General features: G+C 40.0%; 1 protein-coding gene across 1 annotated transcript; it reads left to right on the forward strand.

The window, feature by feature from the left end:
- Nucleotides 1-15,983: 15,983 nt before the first annotated feature.
- Nucleotides 15,984-18,417, forward strand: LOC104085271 (GDSL esterase/lipase WDL1-like). The gene is made up of 6 exons (XM_009589272.4): nucleotides 15,984-16,230; nucleotides 16,815-16,892; nucleotides 17,150-17,287; nucleotides 17,462-17,538; nucleotides 17,643-17,783; nucleotides 17,995-18,417. Exons 1-6 carry the CDS (start codon nucleotides 16,120-16,122, stop codon nucleotides 18,161-18,163), a joined length of 714 nt encoding a protein of 237 aa, XP_009587567.1. The 5' UTR covers nucleotides 15,984-16,119; the 3' UTR covers nucleotides 18,164-18,417.
- The last annotated feature ends 1,693 nt before the right edge of the window (nucleotides 18,418-20,110 follow it).

The raw sequence follows: 20,110 nt of genomic DNA on the forward strand, positions 1-20,110 counted from the left end.
CACCTACTTTAGCAGTTGTTCATCCGGTATTCCATGTGTCCATATTTTGAAAGTATCATGGTGATCTGTCCCATGTGTTAGATTTCAGCTCTGTCCAGTTGGACAAGGATTTTGACTTACGAGGAGGAGCCGGTGGCAATTCTAGCCCGGCAAGTTCGCCAGTTGAGATCAAAGAGTTACCCTTCAGTTCGAGTGCAGTGAAAAGGTCAGCCTATTGAGGCAGCTACTTGGGAGTCCGAATCCGATAAGCGGAGTAGATATACCCACCTTTTCACCAGCCCAGGTACTTTTCTATGTCCGTTCAAGGACGAACGGTTATTTTAGAGGTAGAGAATGTGATGAGCCAAAAGGTCATCTTATGTTTTAGAACTCGAATCTGTGCTCTTAAGCCTTAAAAATCTCATTTTTATCCTTCTCGATTTGCGTGTGCAGTCCGGACAGGTTTCTGGAAAGCTTTTATGTTGAACATTGATGAAAATAAGAATTCCTGGCTTAAAAGTTAATTTTAGTTGACTTCGGTCAATATTTTTGGTAAACGGGCCCGGATCCGTGCTTTGACGGTCTTGATAGGTCCGTATCGAATTATGGGACCTTGGCGTATGCCCGGAATTGAATTCGGAGGTCCCTAGCTTGAGTTATGAATTTTTGATGAAAATTAAAAGTCTAAAAATTATTTGTTTTTAAGAATTGATTGATAATTGACATTGTTAGTATCGGGTCCGTATTTTAGTTCCGGAGCACGGTACAGGTTCATTATGACATTTAATACTTGTCTATGAAATGTGGTGAGAAACGGAGTTGATTTGATGTGATTCGGACATCCAGTAGAGAAAATAGAATTTTTTAAAGTGTTCTTGAGAATTTAATTTGATTTGGTACTAAATTCGTAGTTCTAGGTGTTATTTTGGCGATTTGATCATGCAAGCAAGTTCGTATGATATTTTTAGACTTGCGTGCATTTTTGGTTTGGAGCCCCGAGGGCTCGGGTGAGTTTTGGATAGGCTACGGAGTGATTTGGATTTAGAAAAATAGCTGGTGTGCTTCAGCTGCATTGCAGTCCTCAGACCTCACAAATGCGAGGTCAGGGTTGGCATTTGCTATCACTGTTGAGGTCGCATTTGCGAACTTCTCATCGCAAATGCGAAGAGAAGCTAGGCCAGCTTGTGTTCGCAATTTCGAACTTTTCTTCGCATTTGCAAAGGGAGTTTGGGAGGGGTATAGATCTCAAATGCGATCTTTTGTCCGCATTTGCGAGGTCAGTGATCACAATTGTGACACTTTCCTCACATTTGCGAAGGGAAGCAGGATTGTGAATACTTCGCAATTGCGATAGCCCCTTCGCAATTGCGAGCTTCGCATTTGCGATACTCAGGTCGAAAATGGGACGTCTGCAGCTTAACAAAATGACTTTTGGACGGGAATTGTTATTCATTTCCCAAATTTTCAAGACCTAAAACACAAGAGGCGATTTTTCAAAGACCATCTCTTCCCCAAATCATAGGTAAGTAATTCTAAACTCGTTTCTTTCAATCTTTCACTACATTTTACAAGATTTCAACCAAAAATCTAAGGTTTTCATGGTAGAATTAGGGGTTTTGGGTAGAAACTAGGAATTTTAGAAATTTGGGGATTTAGACATCAATTTGATATCGGATTCCAAAACCAATTATATATTCGGGCTCGGGGGTGAATGGGTAAATAGAATTTTGTCCGAACCTAGGGTTTTGACCAAGCAGGCCCGGGGTCGATTTTCGACTTTTTGAAGGAAAATTTAGGAAATCTAAATTTATGCAATGTAATTGATTCCTTTAGTAAAATTTGATATTATTGAGTCATTTTTGAATAGATACGAGTGGTTTGGAGGTAAATTCCAAAGAAAAAGATGTGATTGAGAATTAAGTGGTTTTCGGAGTAAGGTAAGTGTTGTGTCTAACCCTGACTTGAGGGAATTAGGAACCTTAGATTACTTGCTAAGTGAAATTCATTTGAGCGGCGTATATGTGAGGTGATGAGTACTTATGCGCCGCCAATTTGCCTGTTTTTCATGTTTCTTAGTTTTTTCTTATATTGTCTCATTCCTATGCCTAATTGCGATGTGTTATACTAGTGTTGTTCAATTTATCGTTCTTATCATGTTTACGGATCTTCTGGTGATAATTAAGTTTTTATTCAAAGTTGAGATTGATATTATAGAACCAAATATTGAGGTAAGGTTTGTACTTGCTATTCTATCTCCCTGTTGATATTTATGCATTGCATTATGGTAAGAGAGAGTGTTAATGCACGAAGGGTGATGTCGTGCCATATTGTGAGTGTTAATGCACGAAGGGTGATGTCGTGCTATATTGTGAGTGTTAATACACGAAGGGTGATGCCGTGCCCTGATATGAGAGTTAATACACGAAGGGTGATGCCGTGCTGTTTCTATTAATTTTATGGTGAGATTGAGAGTAAAAGCACGAAGGGTGATGCCGTGCATTTTTCCTTACTATATTCACTAGTCCTATTGATTCATGGTATATTGACTGCTCCGGTGATCATTCTGTTGTAGTCCTTTATCTTGTATTCCCTCAGTATGTTCCCCTCCCGACATTTCCTATTTAGTTCTTCATTTCTGTTATGTGTATATACATTGTTAAATTGTACAGGTTGATTTGTAGGTGTCTTGCCTTAGCCTGGTCACTACTTCGTCGAGGTTAGGCTCGACACTTACCAGTACATAGGGTGGTTGTACTGATACTGCACTCTGCACTTTCTGTGCAGATTTTGATACCGGCTCGGGTTGATCGAGATTTTACTACCGGTCCGCTGTCCGAAGACTCAAGGTAGATCTGTCGGCGTTCACAGATCTTGAAGTCCCCGTCTATCTTTTTCTGTTCTACTGTTTCTTTCATTTAGACAGTTGTATTTCTTTCAGACAATTACTTGTAGTAAATTCTCGAATGCTCGTGAATTGTGATTCCAGATCCGGGTGGTAGTAATTAATACAGTTTTATGATATTCCGCACTTAATATATTTCATCTTAGTTAATTATTGTTAATTACTGAATGGGAATAAAGAATTGGTTAATGATTCTCTAACGTTGGCTTGCCTAGCAAGTGAAATGTTAGGCGTCATCACGGTCCCGTCGGTGGAAAATTTTGGGTCGTGACAAAAGAAAATGTGGGAGAAGAAATGAAGTAGAAAAGGTGACTACAAAGAAAATGTGGGGAAATGACATGCGGTTAATTAGGAACCTCATTAATTGATATTAATAAGGAAAATTACATTTTACCTCTTTGGTAACTATTCTAAAATTATCGGTCAATAATAGAATGATACGACAGGAGGATGAAAATGTCAATTATTCAATATTAGAGTAAAATAATTTTTAAATTGAAGGATAAAATAATATTTATTAAAATATAGAAAAACACCTTCACATCTCATGTCTATATTTTAAAATAATTGTAAACAATAAAAACATTAGATTATATTCACACGAGTTAGGTAAACGTAAACAGAATTTGCAATTAAATCTCTTTAATTCGTGTGAATATTGCATTTATTCTTACAATATTAGTTATCTAACAATAATTTACTTTTAATGATAAAATCTATATTTAAAATATATGCTAATAAATTATTTTTAATATTTATTAGATAATGTATATTTATAAGTGACTAAAACTTATTTACTGTTATATACGTACTTAACTTTTTTTATTATTCAAACTTATTTCTAAATTAAAGATATATAAATTTATAATATTTACAACTTGTGAAACCAAATATGACGGCACTTAATTCTCACGAATAGTATATGGAATATTTGAATCTCTTTAGAAAAATATTTATTTTACAATCTGGTCCATTATTTCAATCTTCAAATTGAAATAAAGAATATGAAGTTTGAAAGACACGTCTGAGGAGTATTTTTAACTGAGATAATGGTTAGTTTTTACTCACAATATTTCAATTTTTTTGCCAAATGAAATTCATTTTCTTAAACAAAACTTCAACTTTCATATAACCATGCATTTTCAATTTCAACTTCATATACTTGTTTACCCGAAAAATCAGATAACATTAAATTTGTGTATGGTTCTAAGGATATGTGACACAATTTGATACAAATCGTATAGAAAAATAGAAATATGGTGTATTCTTGACTATGAGAATGGGAATAGTGAGCAAAAGAATGAATAAGGTAAAATAAAACAAGTACAAGGAGATATCTTTCAATATGAGAAGTAATCTTTTGTTACAGTGTCTTCGGTCTGTCTATGCTTACAAGGATTCCCCTTTTATAACAGAGGGATCCTACTTTGTTTATAATAAAATAAAGCATATAATGGAGGACCCATGATGAATTGTCTCTTCCTCGATTCCCGCCAAGATTCTCTCCCTTAGTGCGGTTGTAACGGCTCTTGTTTGTGAGCTCGATACTGGCTCGAACTCGTTATTGGGTCGAGCCCTCGGTTTTGGCTTGAGTTCGACCTTCGGGGTGGATGTAGCGCATTTCCGACCTCGAAACAATGCCTTGTAGATCGATTTGGCTACGGACTCGATAAAAGTATCGAGCCGACTCCTCGATCAGCCTTCGGACTCGAGGCTCATTTGTACTGTCTTCGGAACTCATCCCGAAACCCTACTCCCGTTGCTTACCATTCGAACTCGATCGAACGTTGGAAAGCCGAAATCTATTTCGACCGTATAAATATAGTCCCCTCGTTTCTCAGAAAGAATGTGGTGAGAAATGATATGATTTTTTAATGGCTCGATCAGATTATAACCTGACGTTTCCATCGGGTTCGACCATGACGCATGTGATAGTTGTTCGTCGGTTTAGTCTTTCAAGACATTTAATGCATGTCAGACAGTGGTCGGTCACCGCTGATACTGAACCGCCATCGCTTGAGCCTATAAATAACCCTTCCTTTTGTCATTTACTATTTTTACATCTTCTATCTTTCAAATTTCCCAAGTCTCTTTTCGTGTTCTCTAACTTACCTGTAAATCTATGATTTCTTTTTGCAAAAGCCCCTTTTCAGTTCTATTAAATCTTTGTCACTTTCCTCTATTCCTCACCCCTGAATTCGAAAATGGCGAAAACGTCACAAACCGTTCCTCGGAAGGAGAAGGCTTCATCTTCACAATGTCCTGCCGATGATACACCGGCAGGACCACGGCCTGAGGAGTGCATCCCCGGGGTCCTTACTTCTGACTTTAAGGTCGATAAAGGCTCATCGGTCCCTGGTTGATGTGAACCAGTATCGAGATACATATGTTCGATAACCGAGAAGTACCTCCAACACCTAAAGAAAGATTGCAATTGCGATACAAAAGAAATAATGATTCCTTCTTCTGACGACGATATCACTTATTACGTGAAAGGGTTTTTGAATGTGTATACTTACCCTTTCACGTTAGGTCTCCTCGATTCCGTTATTGTTGACTTCTGTCGTCAATACCAAATAACCCTAGGCCAGGTCCATCCTTCTTTTTGGCGGATCGTTATCCTTATCCGATATTTCGTGAGCAAAATCGAGGGGATGTCGTTCACCCTCGACCATCTTATCCGATTATATCGTCCTCGACTTTTTCGAGGAGGGTTAATAAAACTTCAGCGACGGGCTTCCAAGGCTCTGCTCTCGAGTATTGACGAGGACAGGGATCGGGGTTAGATGGGCAGGTTCGTTCAAGTGAGGACTTCGGACCTGATTCCGACCAAAAAGATGCCCTTTCCCGAGGAGTGGAATATGAAACGTAAGTGTGATCTTGCTGTTGCTTCTATTTTGTTCTTTCATTTCTTTTCTCATCGACACTTTTCTTTTGGTGATGTAGCGGTTCCCTGGATGCCCGGAGCAGTTCCCGATCTCAAGAATTGGGTACGAGCTTCTTGTCTCGACCTCCACATACGTCGAGCGCTCATGGCGCGATTTGTCAAAGGGTCGATGGGAGGCCAAAAATCATTGTAAGCCCCTTTCTCGTACTTTTTGATAGTTTGAATGAGGTAGTTTCTAAATATCTTAACAAAATTTTCCTTATGCAGGTCTGGGTAAAGATGCGGTTTTGAGGCCCTTGTCCAACGAGGAAAAAACTTCGGCCTCTGTCCCAAAGCCGGTGAAGGAAAATAAAAGGAAAAGAGCCATCGTTTCTGAAGATCCAAAACCGAAGAAGAGGACGACTCGTAAGCCGAACAAGAATGCCATTACTTTGACCGTGGAATCAGTTCTGCGTCTAAGGGATGAAGATGAAAAAGGAGAAGAAGAAAACGATGGGTCCGCGCTGGCGGCCCGAACAAAGAGAACCACTGATGCCTCGAATTGCTCAAACTAAGGAGATCGGGTGAAATCCCCAAATTATCGGAGATCGAAGACTCATCTCATCTAAGACAATGGATGGGGGATATGTCTGAAAGGGCCCTCGAATCCCTTTGAACCGAAGATAATGCTCCAAGTGATTCTTTTGGGGCAGCAGCAATTGAAGATTCGCCCACCTTTCCCACTTTTTCCAAAGGGGTGATTCGAGAAGCTCAAGCTTTAGGGGGCCTCGATCTAGACAGGCCTCACGATGGAGAGGATCCCTTTCATGACCTGTTTACCGGTGTCGAGGACGTTGTCGATACTGGCGATGAACTGGATCTTTTTCATGGGGTGCGTCAGGCTTTGAATCAGGTAAGCCTTAAAATTATTTTGTCGATATTATCTTCATGTTTACTTTTCGTTAACGTCGTTTCATGTTTCTTTTGTAGGCAGCGACAGTTCATCGAGAAACATGCTCTCGGTCCCAAAACGAGTTGCGTCGATATGAGCCCGACCTTCAATGGGTTATTGATGAGAGAAAATCCCCAACACTTCTCTTAGGGCAGAGATAAGAGGAAATAAAAGACCTCCGAGTTGAGTTGTCCAATGCTTATCCAGATCAGACCGATTTGTCTGAGCAGGTAATGATACTTTTAAATGCCTATGGGCTTGATACCGAAACGATGGCTAAATTTTCGGTCTCACAATTGCAGTAAAAAAATTGAGATGATCGGGAAGCTTCGTGAGGAGGTCGACGTGATAAAAGTGGAGTCGTTGCAGTGGAAAGAAGGTATGGACCGCTTTTTTGCAGAGAAAGAAACTGATCGAGCCCAGTTATCATCGACCGAAACCCAACTTCAAAGAATGAATAAAAAAGGCCTGGTTCAAGCAAGAAGAGTAGAGGAGCTCGAGGCTCAGTTGGCCTCTGTACTTGCAAATGCCGAATCTAATGCCGAAAAGGCAAAGGCCGATGCGGATGCACTCATGGCCATTTATCGGACCGATGCTGAGGATGCCCAGGTCCAAGCAAGAGAGGCAGCCGGGACCGCCGATACTCGAGCACATTGGGTTGCCGAACTTGCTAAGTGCCGATCTCGGAGGGAAACCCTTGAGGTTTATTATTCGATCTCGCTGAAGAGATAAAAAAGGCCAAAGAACTTGAAGCCTATGTTGAAGCCCTAGTCTCCGATGGCGATGATGATGACAATGATGATGATGGGAGTGAGAGCGGATCTGAGAATCGGGGGGAGGGGGGAGCCTGATAGAAAAAAGATTGCTTCTGAGGATGACCAGGAAGCTTAGTCCTTAATTTTTACGTTGTAATCAATCATGTAGACTAATTTGTATATAAACAATTTTGCCGACTTGCTTCGTTTTTGTGAAAACATTCATACTTAAATCGGATTTGGACTTCGTAGCCTCTATAATCGAGCGAGAACTTGAAGTGATGTAGCCTTTAGGCTTATTAGTTGAGTCAATGATTTGAGCTCGTTGTAATGTAGCCCGTAGGCGTAATGGTCGAGTGAGTGCTTGCGCGAACTAGAAATACAAGTAGCCCGTAGGATTAGTAGTCGAGTGAATGATTCGAACTCGATGTAATGTAGCCCGTAGGTATAATGGTCAAGTGAGTGCTTGCTCGAACTCGATCTAAAAGTAGCCCGTAGGCTTAGTAGTCGAGTGAATGATTCGAACTCGATGTAATGTAGCCCGTAGGCATAACGGTCGAGTGAGTTCTTGCTCGAACTCAAAATACAAGTAGCCCGTAGGCTTAGTGGTCAAATTTATCTTAATTCTGTTTGCGTTATAAATCTCTAAATAGAGGAATATGTCTTGGATATAAGATGTCGGTAAAGAACTTTCTTTGCAAGTCACTATACATGTGTTCATGTTTTGTGCCTGGGTTCGGGCCAACTACGTTAGCATAGTTCGTCTTGACCATTTGGGTCTTACAACTTTTCCTATTGGAACCCCGTTGTTTGCGAAATAACTTTCTTACATCGAAACTTGATATATTTGAGGGCTAATGCCACCCCAGTATTCGAGGTCGATTGTAAAGAGGCCTCGGATACTGTTGTAAGTGCAGCATGATCATTGATTGCCTCATTAAAAACCTTGTTGAAAAAACCCATTTGGGATAAAAACCGGTCTAAGGGAAAAAGAATGCAACGCGTTCTTTCGGATCTTAAGGCTCTGTATTGAGGGATCTATCTTAGCTCCTGATCGAACTTCTGCAGGGGTCAGTTTTGAAATATAAATGAATACGGGAGAGTCGTACCTTAGCAGTAGTATCGCTTTAGATGTGACACATTCCAATTGCTTGATAATTGTTTGCCGTTTATAATACCGAGCCTGTACGATCCTTTTCCGACATTTTCAAGAACCTGATATGGTCCTTCCCAATTCGGTCCTAGCTTTCCTTCGTTCGGATTTTGGGTATTGATGGTGACTTTCCTTAGCACTAAGTCCCCGGGCTTGAAATGGCGGAGCTTGGTTCTTCGATTATAATATCTTTCAATTCGTCGCTTTTGGGCGGCCAATTGGACGAGAGCAGCTTCTCGTCTTTCATCTGATAATTCGAGGCTGGTGTTCATAGCCTCGTTATTTGATTCTTCCGTTGTGTATCGAAATCTGGTACTAGGTTCGCCGACTTCGACTGGTATCAATGCTTCAGACCCATATACTAAGGAGAACGGGGTCGCCCCCGTACTGGATTTTGACGTCGTTCGATATGCCCAAAGGACTTCGGGTAGGATTTCTCTCCACTTTGCTTTAGCGTCGTTCAGTCTCTTCTTTAGGTTCTGAATGATGGTTTTGTTCGTTGATTCGGCCTGTCCGTTCCCACTGGGGTGATACGGTGTTGATAATATTCTTCTTATTTTGTGGTCTTCGAAGAATTTTGTCACTTTGCTGCCCACAAATTATTTCCCATTGTCACATACTATTTCGGCGGGTATCCCAAATCGGCATACGATATGATCCCAAATAAAGTCTATAACTTCTCTTTCTCTTACTTTCTCGAACGCCTGTGCTTCAACCCATTTAGAGAAATAGTCAGTCATAAATAAAATAAATATTGCTTTACCTGGGGTCGATGGCAGAGGGCCGACGATATCCATTCCTCGTTTCATAAATGGCCATGGGGATAGGACCGAGTGAAGTTGCTCTCCGGATTGATGGATCATTGGTGCAAAACTCTGACATTTGTCACATTTTCGAACAAATTCCTTCACGTTTTTGCCCATATCGATCCAATAATACCCTGCCCTGATTATTTTTTGGACTAATGGATCGGCACCGGAGTGATTCCCACAAGTACTCTCGTGTACCTCACGTAAGATGTAATCGGTATCTCCTGAACCAAAGCATACTGCCAATGGTCCATCGAATGTCCTTCGGTATAGCGTTCCATCTGAAGACAACGTGAATTGAGCAGCTTTGGTCCGTAGGGTCCTTGAATCTTTAGGGTCCGATGGGAGCTTTCCGTTCTTTAAGTATTCAATATACTTATTTCTCCAATCCCAGGCTAAGCTCGTAGAATTTATCTCGGCGTGACCTTCTTCGATCACGGACCTCAAGAGTTGAACGACAGTCCCCGAGCTCAAGTTACCTTTCTCGACCGATGATCCCAAATTCGCAAGTTCATCAGCCTCACTGTTTTGCTCTCGTGGAACATGCTGTAAAGTCTATTGTTTGAAATGGTGCAAAGTGACATGTAGTTTGTCCAAATACCTTTGCATTCTATATTCTAGAACTTCGAAGGTTTTGTTTACCTGACTTACAACCAACAAAGAGTCACATTTGGCTTCGATGACTTCTGCTCCCAAGTTTTTAGCTAGCTCGAGACCTGCAATCATGGCCTCATACTCGGTCTCGTTGTTAGTCAACCTGGTAGTTTTAATAGATTGCCTAATAGTGTTACCTGTGGGCGGCTTTAAAACTATGCCCAACCCGGACCCTTTTACGTTCGAGGCCCCGTCCGTAAAAAGGGTCCATACCCTCGAGGACGTACCCGATTTCAGTAGAAATTCTTTTTTGACTTCGGGTACGAGGGTTGGTATGAAATCGGCACCGAAGTCTGCTAAACTTTGAGACTTGATGGTCGTACGGGGTTGATATTCGATATCGTACACACTGAGTTCGATGGCCCATTTGGCCAATCGGCTTGATAGTTCAGGCTTGTGCAAAATATTACGAAGTGGGTAAGTTGTTAATACGCATATGGGGTGGCATTGAAAGTATGGTCGTAACTTTTTAGAGGCGCTTATCAGTGCAAGTGCCAATTTTTCTAGGTGTGGATATCTAGCTTCTGCTTCTCCTAAAGTTCGACTTATATAATAAATGGGAAATTACGTACCTTGCTCTTCCCGAACTAGGACACCGCTTACTGCGATTTCTGATACTGCCAAGTATAAGCAAAGTTTTTCACCTGCTTTTGGAGTGTGAAGTAGTGGTGGGCTCGACAGATATTATTTCAGTTCCATCAATGCCTGTTGGCATTCCGGGGTCCAAGCGAAATCGTTCTTCTTTTTGAGTACGGAGAAAAATTTGTGCCTTCGATCTGATGATCTCGAAATGAATCAGCCTAGGGCCGCAATTCGTCCCGTTAGCCTTTGTACAGCTTTTACACTGTCCATGATGGTGATTTTTTCGATGGCCTTGATTTTATCGGGGTTAATCTCGATTCCCCGATTTGACACCATGAAGCCGAGGAACTTGCCCGAACCGACCCCGAAAGCACATTTTTCGGGGTTGAGCTTCATGTTGTATTTCCTCAAAATCTCGAACGTTTCCTGCAAATGGGTCAAATGGTCCTCTGTGCACAGGGACTTAACTAGCATGTCGTCAATATAAACTTCCATTGATTTACCTAATTGTTCTTCGAACATTTTATTCACTAGGCGTTGGTAAGTAGCCCCTGTATTTTTTAGCCCGAAAAGCATCACATTATAACAGTACGTTCCATATTTGGTGACAAATGAAGTTTTGTCCTGGTCTTCCGGGCTCATCTGGATTTGATTATACCCGAAGTAGGCATCGAGAAAAGTGAGGATCTCGTTGCCGGCTGTGGCATCGATCATGCGATCGATGTTGGGCAGTGAAAATGAATCTTTGGGGTATGCTTTGTTCAAATCCTTATAATCCACACTCATTCTAAGTTTGTTTCCTTTTTTAGGCACTACAACTACATTGGCTAACCATTCGGGATATTTCACCTCCCGAATGGACCCTATCTTGAGATGTTTGGTTACCTCGTCCTTTATGAATGCGTGCTTTACCTCGGACTGGGGTCTTCTCTTTTGCTTCACCGGTCTGAACTTCGGGCCCAAGCTTAGCCGATACGTCATTATGTCCGGTGGAATCCCTGTTATATCTAAATGGGACCAGGCAAAACAATCAATGTTATCAATAAGAAATTGAACAAGTTCTTCCTGAGTTCGGGGCTCAACCACGTTCCCAAGTATACCTTTCATTCGGGCCAGTGCTCGATTAGTGTGATTTGCTCCAATTCCTCAATTGTTGATTTGGTGGCGTCGGAGTCATCGGGAATCACGAAGGATCGAGGGACCCTCTGATCATCATCTTCTTCGATCATCTGGTTATCTGGTTGGGTCGAAGCCGATGTCTGTGATTGCTATTTGGTGTCTCGTTCTCCTTCTGAGCTTGATCCCTTTACTGACGAAGGTGAGGATATTGGTTTTGCTTCCTCGACGGCGAACATTTCTTTTGCGGTTGGTTGTTCTCCGTACACTATCTTGACTCCTCTCAATGTTGGTAATTTAAGGACCTGGTGTAGGGTCGAAGGTATAGCTCTCATGTTGTGGATCCATGGCCTTCCGAAAAGGGCATTGTACCTCATGTCGTCTTCGATCACGTGAAACTTCGTTTCTTGGACGGTTTCGGCCACGTTTATTGGTAGAATTATCTTGCCTTTGGTGGTTTCACATGCCATATTGAATCTGTTTAGAACCAGGGTTGCAGGTACGATCTGGTCCCGTAGGCCGAGCTGCTCTACGACCTTCAATCTAATGATGTTGGCCAAGCTACCTAGATCAATCAACACACGCTTAACTTTAGTTTTATTCATGAGTACAGATATTACCAGTGCATCATTTATGAGGTTGTACAACCCCTTCTACATCTTCATCGTTGAAGGAAAAAGTTCCTATGGGTGTGTAATCCTATGTTCGAGATCGCTTTTCTCTCACAATCGATGTTTTAGTGCGTTTAACCACTAGTCCCTGAGGGGTATCGGCACCACCGATGATCATGTGAATGACGTGTTGTGGCTCTTCCTGCTCATTTTGCTTGCCGAAATCCGTATTTTTAAAATGGTTCCTTGCCCTATCGCTTAAAAATTCCCGAAGGTGGCCTTTGTTAAATAACCTGGCTACTTCCTCTCTTAGTTGCCTGTAATCTTCTGTTCTTGGTCATGGGTTCCATGATATTCGCGCATTTGATTGGGATTCCTTAGGGCAGGATCGGTCTGCATGGGTCGAGGCCATTTAGTGTCTTTGATGCGTCCGATAGCCGACACGATGGCGAATACATCAACACTGAAGTTATATTCTGATAACCGAGGTGCTTCTATAGGATCAGCATATTTATCAAAGCCGCTCTTGCTCATAAGTCCCCGAGAATTTTGCCCTCGATTAATCCTTCGATTGTTACGAGCGGTATTGTGTGTTGAACCATTATTCATCCGATCTGCGACGTACGGTTGATATCAGTCTCTGTTTAACCTTTGTTCTCTATCGATCTCCCTTTGGTTTTTAGTAGGTGTCCTGTTCTGATGCATGGGTCCAGACGGAGCTCCCAACTGGTCATCTTCGACCCTAATTTTCGATTGATATCGGTTGTGTATATCTGCCCAAGTTATCGCTGGATACTCGATCAAATTTTGCTTCAGCCGACGTGATGCTATCGAACTTTGCTCGTTCAACCCTTGGGTGAAAGCTTGGACGGCCCAATTGTCTGTGATCGGTAGCAATTCCATGCGTTCCATTTGAAATCAGGATACGAATTCCCTCAGCATTTCATAACCCCTTTGCTTTACTTTGAAGAGGTCTGATTTCCTCGTTGCAACCTTTATGGCACCAGCATTTGCCTTTACGAACGAATATGCTAACATGGCAAAAGAATCGATGGAATTTGGCGGCAGATTATGATACCAGATCATCGCTCCCTTCGAGAGGGTCTCCCCGAACTTTTTCAACAACACAAATTCGATCTCATCGTCCTCCAAATCGTTACCCTTGATGGCACATGTGTAAGAGGTGACGTGTTCATTAGAATCAGTTGTACCATTATATTTGGGAATTTCGGGCATACAGAATGTTTTGGGGATTAGTTTTGGAGCCACACTCGAGGGAAAAGGCTTTTGTATGAATTTTTTCGAATCCAGCCCTTTTATCATTGGCGGAGCTCCGGGGATTTGATCGACCCTGGCATTGTATGTTTCCACTCTCTTGTCGTTGGCTTTGACTCATTTTGTGAGTTCCTCGAGCAATTTAGTAATTTTGGGAGTGGTCCCCAATTCTTGCTCGTTTGATTTCACTATGGCGGGCTCCGTTCTGGGGGTGATTTCTCGAAGCGGATTGGGATCTGGCATGCTTTGTATATGAGTTTGGATCTGCAACTGAGCTATCGCTACTTGTTGGGCTTGTAACATCTCGAAAATCATACGTAAGCTGGCTCCGATTTCCCCATGTTATGGGTGTCTCGAGCCACGGATCGAGTACCGCCCTGAATGCTTTTTTCCGGTTCGGAACGTTGGTTCGCCTTAAGATCCACTTGCGAATTGACATCTAACGGTCTTCGGCTCAAATTTCGGGTACTTCAATTCAGGCCTCAGTGCCATCGCTAAGTGGCCTTCTGGCCCCGGGTACCAAGTTGTTGGTTTCATCTTGAATGCCGGCTTCGTGGTCGATAGGTAAAGCCACTGCTGATTCGAAGTTGTAAACTAGTGTGCACTGCAGATTTATATCAAACAATCACTGTTATCCTTAGCCCCACGGTGGGCGCCAAACTATTTACCCGAAAAATCAAATAACGTTAAATTTGTGTATGGTTCTAAGGATATGTGATACAATTTGATACAAATTGTATTGAGAAATAGAAATATGTGTATTCTTGACTATGAGAATGGGAATAGTGAGCAAAAGAATGAATAAGGTAAAATAAAACAAGCACAAGGAGATATCTTTCAATATGAGAAGTGATCTTTTGTTACACTGTCTCCGGCCTGTCTATGCTTACAAGGATTTTTCCTTTTATAATAGAGGGATCCTACTTTATTTATAATAAAATAAAGCATATAGTGGAGGACCCATGATGAATTGTCTCTTCCTCGATTCCCGCCAAGATTCTCTCCCTTAGTGCGGTTGTAACGGCTCTTGTCTGTGAGCTCGATACTAGCTCGAACTCGTTATTGGGTCGAGCTCTCGGTTTTGGCTTGAGTTCGACCTTCGGGGTGGGCGTAGCGTATTTCCGACCTCGAAGCAATGTCGTGCGGATCAATTTAGCTACGGGCTCGATAAAAGTATCGAGCCGACTCCTCGATCAGCCTTCGGACTCGAGGCTTGTTTGTATTGTCTTTAGAACTCATCCCGAAACCCTACTCCGGTTGCTTACCATTCGAACTCGATCGAACGTTGGAAGGCCGAAATCTATTTTGACCGTATACGATACTCTTTTTCTTTTCTTTTTTAACTTTAATCAAATGTTATCCAAACTCCTACTAATGGTCCTTCTCCTTTAATCCATTTATTGTACCACATTATTCCTCCTTCCCACCGTCCATTGATTCCTTGGTCTGCAAATATTTCATCCTTCTTGGATACTGTCTTCTAAGTATATGATCTTTTGTTAGTGTTATGGTTAATAATTTCGTTAGGAGATCCAAATTTTTTGGTAAGTAGTTGGAAACCTTACTTCAAAGCATTCTTATTTTTTTGGAAAAATTATGCGACACAACAAATATATATGTATTTACTATTCATAGCTATACTTTCAGAAAATTATTATTCGTAGTTGTATTTGATTTTATAACAAATCCATCTAAAAGTACTGAAACAAGATATCAATTGTTTTGAATTGAAACAAGAGAGCAACAAGCTAAGCTCTTGTAGCTTAGTTGGTTATACCACCCTCTTACTAAGTGGAGGTCTTGAGTTCAACTCCCAAGAGAGCATTTTATTTTTCTGCATTTCACCTTGGATCAATACAACCTCTAACTTTAGTCTTTATGAAAATTCCGAAATTAAGAAGGCATTTTTAAAACTTTATTTAAAAAAGTCCCCCCCTCCCCCCGCGGTTCCAAATTGTCCGTGAAACTTTTTTCCCCATGATCTACATCTATGGTTCCGTAACATTGGGAAGAATAATCGAAATATAATCAATGATTTCCCACGTAAAGTGCGACAAATAAAGGGTAATCAGTCTTCACAAGTCCATTGCCCTTGATGTGTGTGATAATATAGTAAGTAGAGAGTGTAAATAATCAGAAATCATAATATGGCTAGCTGTGTTATCAACCGATAACATCCAAAACGCGCAAGCTGGTGTGGTGAAGGTAGAATTTTTAGAATATAGTAAGTACTGGGAATAAAGGTGAACGAATAAATAAAGATGAAAGAATAAAGAATAAAGAATAAAGGTGAACGAATATAAAACGTGCATGGCATATTATTATAATTGTATGCACGTGGAGGAAAAAATCTCGTCATATGTTGCCATTCGCCATTATAAATACTACAGTACGTGGAACTGTTTCTGGCATCAAAAGGGAAAATTTGTTAAGAGAAAAGACATCAAAATTTTAAGGGAAAAAAAATGGTAGGACCAATTCGTCCATCGTTCGTCCTATTTGGGTCATCAATAGTGCAGATCAGCTACTACTTACAAGGTTGGGGTGCAACACTCAATACCCTCTACGCTCGCAAGGTATTTCTTCTACCCTTGCCTTTTGAGTACGTTCGTATTTAGAGGCGGATCTAGGATTTTAATTTTATAGGTTCAACATTTAAGTTTTTAGCTTTTAATCCATTATATTTTAAAGTTATGAGTTCATATCTATTATTTATTATTACTTTAGTGATTTTTACATATAAATTTATATTTTGCGTCGAAAGTACTAGATTCAGTTGAACCCGATAACTGTATGCTGCATTCGCCCATACCCATGTTTGTGGAGACAGATTCAGAATTAGAATTTGATACGTTCACTTTTATGTTCTTTTCATTAAACTCATTATTAAAGTACTCCGTATAAATGAAAAGGTTAGGTTCAGTTTAACTCATTTGATCTACATATTGCATCCACCTATGCATATCGTCTTATCCCATCTCTTCCTTTGCCCTTTAAACTTCAGGATTATTTACTCTTAACGACATGTTTTTATTTTTATAGACACAAACTTCACGATTTACTCCAAGCAAGTACTTTTTCTATACAATAGGCAAAATATAATAGGCTGAAAGTATCATTTCAACTTTAAACTAATCTTTTTATTCTATAATTGGAACAGGCCGATATAACATTGCGTGGATATATTGGTTGGAACTCAAGGATGGCTCTTAATATTTACGAGAAAGTTTTCCCAAAGGTGCCTAAATATGCTTTATGGAATATTGCATGTATCCTTCTTTTTCAATGATTTCTGTTGGGCCTTTTTCTTGCAAAAAATATAAACCAACTATGTTGTGAATTTTATCTAAATATAAACCCAAGAGTTTAGACCATATTGGCTAGTCGTTGTTCCTCAAGTTATTGATATATAATGTTTATTTTTTTTTCTATCAAAAGAAAATAAATTTCTTTGATATGGAAATTTAATTTATAATTTGTTTAATTCCGATGTAGGATGCGGAAATTCAGCCTGATCTTGTCATACTTTATTTTGGTGGGAATGATTCTTGCCATGCTGATTTTCCTAACAGCAGTCATGTCCCTCTTGAAGAATATGTTGAAAACATGAGGAAGATTGCACTTCATATCAAGGTAAACTTTGAAGATTGCACGTCATGACACGTGTTTTACATTCATTATACGGCTTAAATATCGGGCGCAGATAAATTTACCTAGTTATCATTATTTGAAACCTTTTCTTAGCTATTACTCCTACACTTTATTTGGTATGCTAACATAGACTCGTTACATATATATCACTTGCAGAGCCTTTCAGAAAAGACTCGTCTAATTATGCTTAGCGCTCCTCCGGTGAACGAGGAACAAATTATCCAACATTATGGGTAATTAACCTTGATATTGAAAGATAACCTCTTGTTTAATTCTCATGTAAATCTGTTAACAATGGTTTGAAACTATTCATTTCTCTTTATTTATTGGAATTCAGCGATAATCGAGGTAGAGATAATGAGACTTGTCGCATATACTCAGAAGCTGGTGTTAAATTAGCTCAAGAATTAGGCGTGAAGGTTATAGACTTTTGGTCGGCGCTTCAGGAACGTCCTGATTGGTTGACTACGGTCTTCTGGTAAGTTGAATTCTGCTATTTTTAACACCATAAGTTTTTAAAAAGTTTTTCTTCTTTTAAACTTTATGATCAGTCGAATTACGCAACAAAAGTTGAAACAATATTGTCATAATTCTTTTGAACAAAGGAAAGAGGGAAAGTTTATAAGAATTCATGAATAAATGATGGGCTTCTTTTTTCTTTTTTTTTGTGTGTGTGTGTGTGTGTGTAGGGATGGGATGCATTTAACAAAGGAAGGAAGTGACATTTTGGTCAAGAAAATCTTGGAGATAGTCAAAGAGGCAGATTGGGAGCCAAGCCTAAATTGGGAAAAAATACCAGATGAATTTTCTGATATTGGTCCTGTCATGAGCCTTGACTTGCTGAAGGAGCATAAATAAAACTGTGCTGATTACTTGTATCCCAAAAAGGTATTTTGGGTGCATATTAAAATATGCAAGAATAAGCCAATTACTAGTCATTTCCCATTTTCCTGTTTGATGTTTTAAACTCTTTTGCAAAAGAGTAATAAGTGTTCCTAGGAATTAAGGCTTTGCCTTTTCCTGGAAGGGTTTGTTTTCTTGTAGAATGCTTTTGTGCTTGCTATGTATTATGGAAAGTTTATTAATATTCGAATAAATTAATGATTCTGAAATTCGCCCATTGTTGTTGAAAATACCAGCGAGAGCTAAAATCCAAGTGCTCCGTTGCTGCCATAGTTATAAAGTAAATTTATATTTTTTTCCAATATCTTGCCAGTTCAAATTTCAAAAATACTAAGAGCTTCGAATCAAACAGCAATGGAAAGCCAAAATTCTAATTCCTTAAATCCAAATTAAACACTTCATTTTAGGCATAATTCATCATCCTAGCAGGTGCATAACTATCCTAGCTACATAAGAGGTAGTAGTAACCTAATCGCACGCTATATTAAGTTATTTTCTTCATTTGTCCGTTATATATATATATATATATATATATATATATATATATATACACAAACGTCCATCCCAACCTGTTATTCATCATTTTATACGTATTAACTGAAGAGATTTTTAAATTGGGAAGGGAGCATAGGATGGTGAGGATAGAATGTTGGTGTAGATTGAACAGTCACTAGTCAAACTTTGGATTGGCATGAAGCAAAAGCTGGTCTGTCATTGCTTGCCATAAAAGAGCTTAACATACAAATTGGTCCTACACTCTCCTTTCTCCATTTATAACTACTAAGGATTGTGAGATATAAAAAGAATGAAAACCCCTTTCTCACCAACTTCAGCTTCTTCACTTCATTTATATTATCCCTAACGTGTCTTACTATACACCAATCTCTCTCTCTCTCTCTCTCTCTCTCTCTCTGTCATTGTTTAATTTAAGAACCAAATTTTAGTCATTTGAGCTTAATAATTAGTAACTCCTTTTTATTATCGAAAACAGATATCCCTATCATTTTGTTTACCCATAAAACGAATAACAATTAAATTTGCACGCGATTTTAAGGATATGTGGATTGATTCAACACAAGTAATCAAGAATGTTAGATAAACGAAGTAAGGATGAGATAAATAACCAAACCAGTTGTGACGCTGAGTCCGGGCAATAGTTTTGCCCTAAACTGGACCCTCGGTTCGAAGCCAAATACGTGTGAAAAACTATGATTAAAATAAGAACTTTTCAATAGCTAGAAAGCAGAGAAATAATTTTTGTATTGCTTTTATGTGCATGTTATAATGTGTATTGAATGAAAAAGCCCCCCTCCCCCCCTTTATATAGTAGGAGAATTTCATCCCTAGTACAACTCTAAAAAAGGTAAAAAAACAAATTTCTCCTTTCTCGTCAATTACTGATATGCTACCTACGTCTGGCGAGATTCGCGCCGTAATATCCGGTTGGGTGCGGATATCACGGCTTTATGTTAGTCGTGTGCAACCGTTCGTAGTGCCTTCCGAAGTTTAGGAGCTCGATCTGGGTTCGGGGAGTGTTGTCTTGCCAGGCCCGGTTGCGAACACTCTGTTCGGCCCCTGGTACGAGAAGTCCCTAGCTTCGATTCTGATCCAATGAAGTCATGTCTTCGCTTCGTTTGACCCACGGGGTAATCGGGGTATATGTTACCCGCGGTTTTACCCGTATACAAATAGTCCCCTCATTTTCCCTTATTTCGAACTCTACAAAGGCTTTCGTCGTTCTCAAATCTTCATACATTGTTTCTTGAACCTTCATATCTTCATCTTCAACCTCCAACCGTCATACATTTTCTTGGATTTTCAACCCAGAACCTCATATCTTCACTTTCAAACTTCAAATCTTCATACACTCTCTCCAAATCTTCATATATTTTCCAGATTCAC

This window comes from Nicotiana tomentosiformis, chromosome 2 (assembly GCF_000390325.3).
Source record: "Nicotiana tomentosiformis chromosome 2, ASM39032v3, whole genome shotgun sequence".
Classification (NCBI taxonomy): domain Eukaryota; kingdom Viridiplantae; phylum Streptophyta; class Magnoliopsida; order Solanales; family Solanaceae; genus Nicotiana; species Nicotiana tomentosiformis.